This window comes from Ranitomeya imitator, chromosome 3, assembly GCF_032444005.1.
Source record: "Ranitomeya imitator isolate aRanImi1 chromosome 3, aRanImi1.pri, whole genome shotgun sequence".
Taxonomy (NCBI): domain Eukaryota; kingdom Metazoa; phylum Chordata; class Amphibia; order Anura; family Dendrobatidae; genus Ranitomeya; species Ranitomeya imitator.
In genome coordinates this window covers 830,711,920-830,713,805 of record NC_091284.1, presented here as the reverse complement: position 1 = coordinate 830,713,805, position 1,886 = coordinate 830,711,920, and the positions used below count along the sequence as shown (strand labels likewise).

General features: G+C 42.2%; 1 protein-coding gene across 1 annotated transcript; it reads left to right on the top strand.

Annotated features, from left to right (window-relative positions):
* The first annotated feature begins 944 nt into the window (after positions 1-944).
* LOC138671817 (olfactory receptor 52E8-like) lies at positions 945-1,886 on the top strand. The gene has a single exon (XM_069759952.1). The coding sequence runs from the start codon at positions 945-947 to the stop codon at positions 1,884-1,886; it is 942 nt and encodes a 313-aa protein (XP_069616053.1).

Genomic DNA, 1,886 nt, shown 5'->3' with positions numbered 1-1,886 from the left:
TTCTAACTGATGCAGGGATGTCAATATGGTGCTTGCTCTGGCATTGCCCTGGTAGCATCTTGAGAAGTCCAGATTTTCCGGTCAAAGATCCTTTATTATGCATTCTCATGAATGGGCGCTATGGAACACTTAGTGTAGAGAAGTGTTCCCTATCGATATATGGGATAGAGCTTTTTAATTTTAGGAGTGAATATGCTACAGCAACCAGAGGGCATCCCACGATTGCTGAGGCTGACAGGAAAAAGTGGAAGGGTCCTCTAAGCGTGTAGATCCTGAAGCGGCTATTGATCAGTGTACAATGGGTTAAACGGCCAGGATTAAAATTATCTTTGATGTTGAAGCAGGAGCTTGGCTGTCATTGGCGACCTGAGGTAATTGCATGGGAACTGCTACTGCACAGTGATGCACTTGTATGTTATTTTGAGCCAAGTAGTTAAAAGGAGAAAAACTTCTAAAAGACCATTGGGGGATTAGAATTTATGGCGGTATGGAGGAAATTGCCCCGGACTACAATGCAACTATAGATGTACATCAAAAGGTCTCCAGTGACCCCTTTAAGAGATTTGTTTTTTGTCTCCATACCTGCTGAGTAATCAAGTTCTTCCAGGGACGATGTCAGAGCTATTCTGTGGTGTCTTAACCTATCAGAGATTTCTACACTGCAGCTCCTCCTCCCCTCTCACAGCATGCAGTTTTGTGTGCAGAGATACTTCAGCTGCATCTCCCTCCTGCTGTTACTGTAAGTTTCTGAAAACTTATAGAGTCTGTAGGTGGATGAGAAAGAAGTCACTATCCCCTCATAAGATATATTTCAGTGTCACAAATTCAGATCTACTATTATCAAACCTTGATAAAATGAGAAAAAATGTATGTAAAGGTTTTTCATGGTGTAATTTTGCTCCATATCTCATCCTCATCAGATTGAGTCAAGCTAATTTGCAAAGATGGAAAACAGATCTTCAATCAAAACCAGCTTTGAACTCTTGGGTCTCGTGGAGATGGAAGATCATAGATTCCTCTACTGTGTCTTGTCTCTGGTTGTGTACTACACCACCATAGGCTTGAGTACCTTCATTGTGCATCTGGTCCTGACGGAGGAAAGTCTCCATAAACCTATGTACATCCTCATATGTAATCTCATCTGCAATGGCATCTTCGGGAGCTGCTCATTCTTCCCAAAGCTTTTGATAGACCTGTTGACGTCTTCAAAGACCATCTCCTACAATGGTTGTCTAGTCCAATCTTTGGCTGTCACAATTTATGCCTACTATGAAATCTTGACCTTTACTATTATGGCCTACGACCAGTATCTGGCCGTGCATCATCCCTTACAGTACATAACTCTGATGACCAACAAGAAGGCCACTCATCTTCTAGTCTGGTCTCTAGTGTCCTCCTTCACCGTGATAATGGTGGCCTTACTCCTGACTGTAAGGGTTCCTCTATGTGGGACACAAATCAAAAATATCTTTTGCGACAACATGTCTATATTTATTTTGGCGTGCATCAACACTTTCATTAATAACATTTATGGGACAATCATGACCGTTGCCTTGTTCCTCTTCTCCACCATATTCATCATTTTCTCATACATTCGGATCTATCTTGTTTGTCATAAGTTATCACGAGAGTCCAGTCGGAAGGCCATGCACACGCTCTTCACCCATCTAATCAACTTCTCCATCTTTCTAGTGGGATTCATATTCGTCTTCATTCGATACAGAGTGGGTAGCGCCAATCTCCCCATTAGCGGTCACATCCTTCTGTCTACACCCTCCCTGGTGTTACCACCGCTTTTCAACCCTCTGCTGTTCGGGGTAAGGACGAAAGCTCTAAAGGTAAAAATGATTCATAGACTAAAAGAGATAAAGTGGAGATTTTTATAA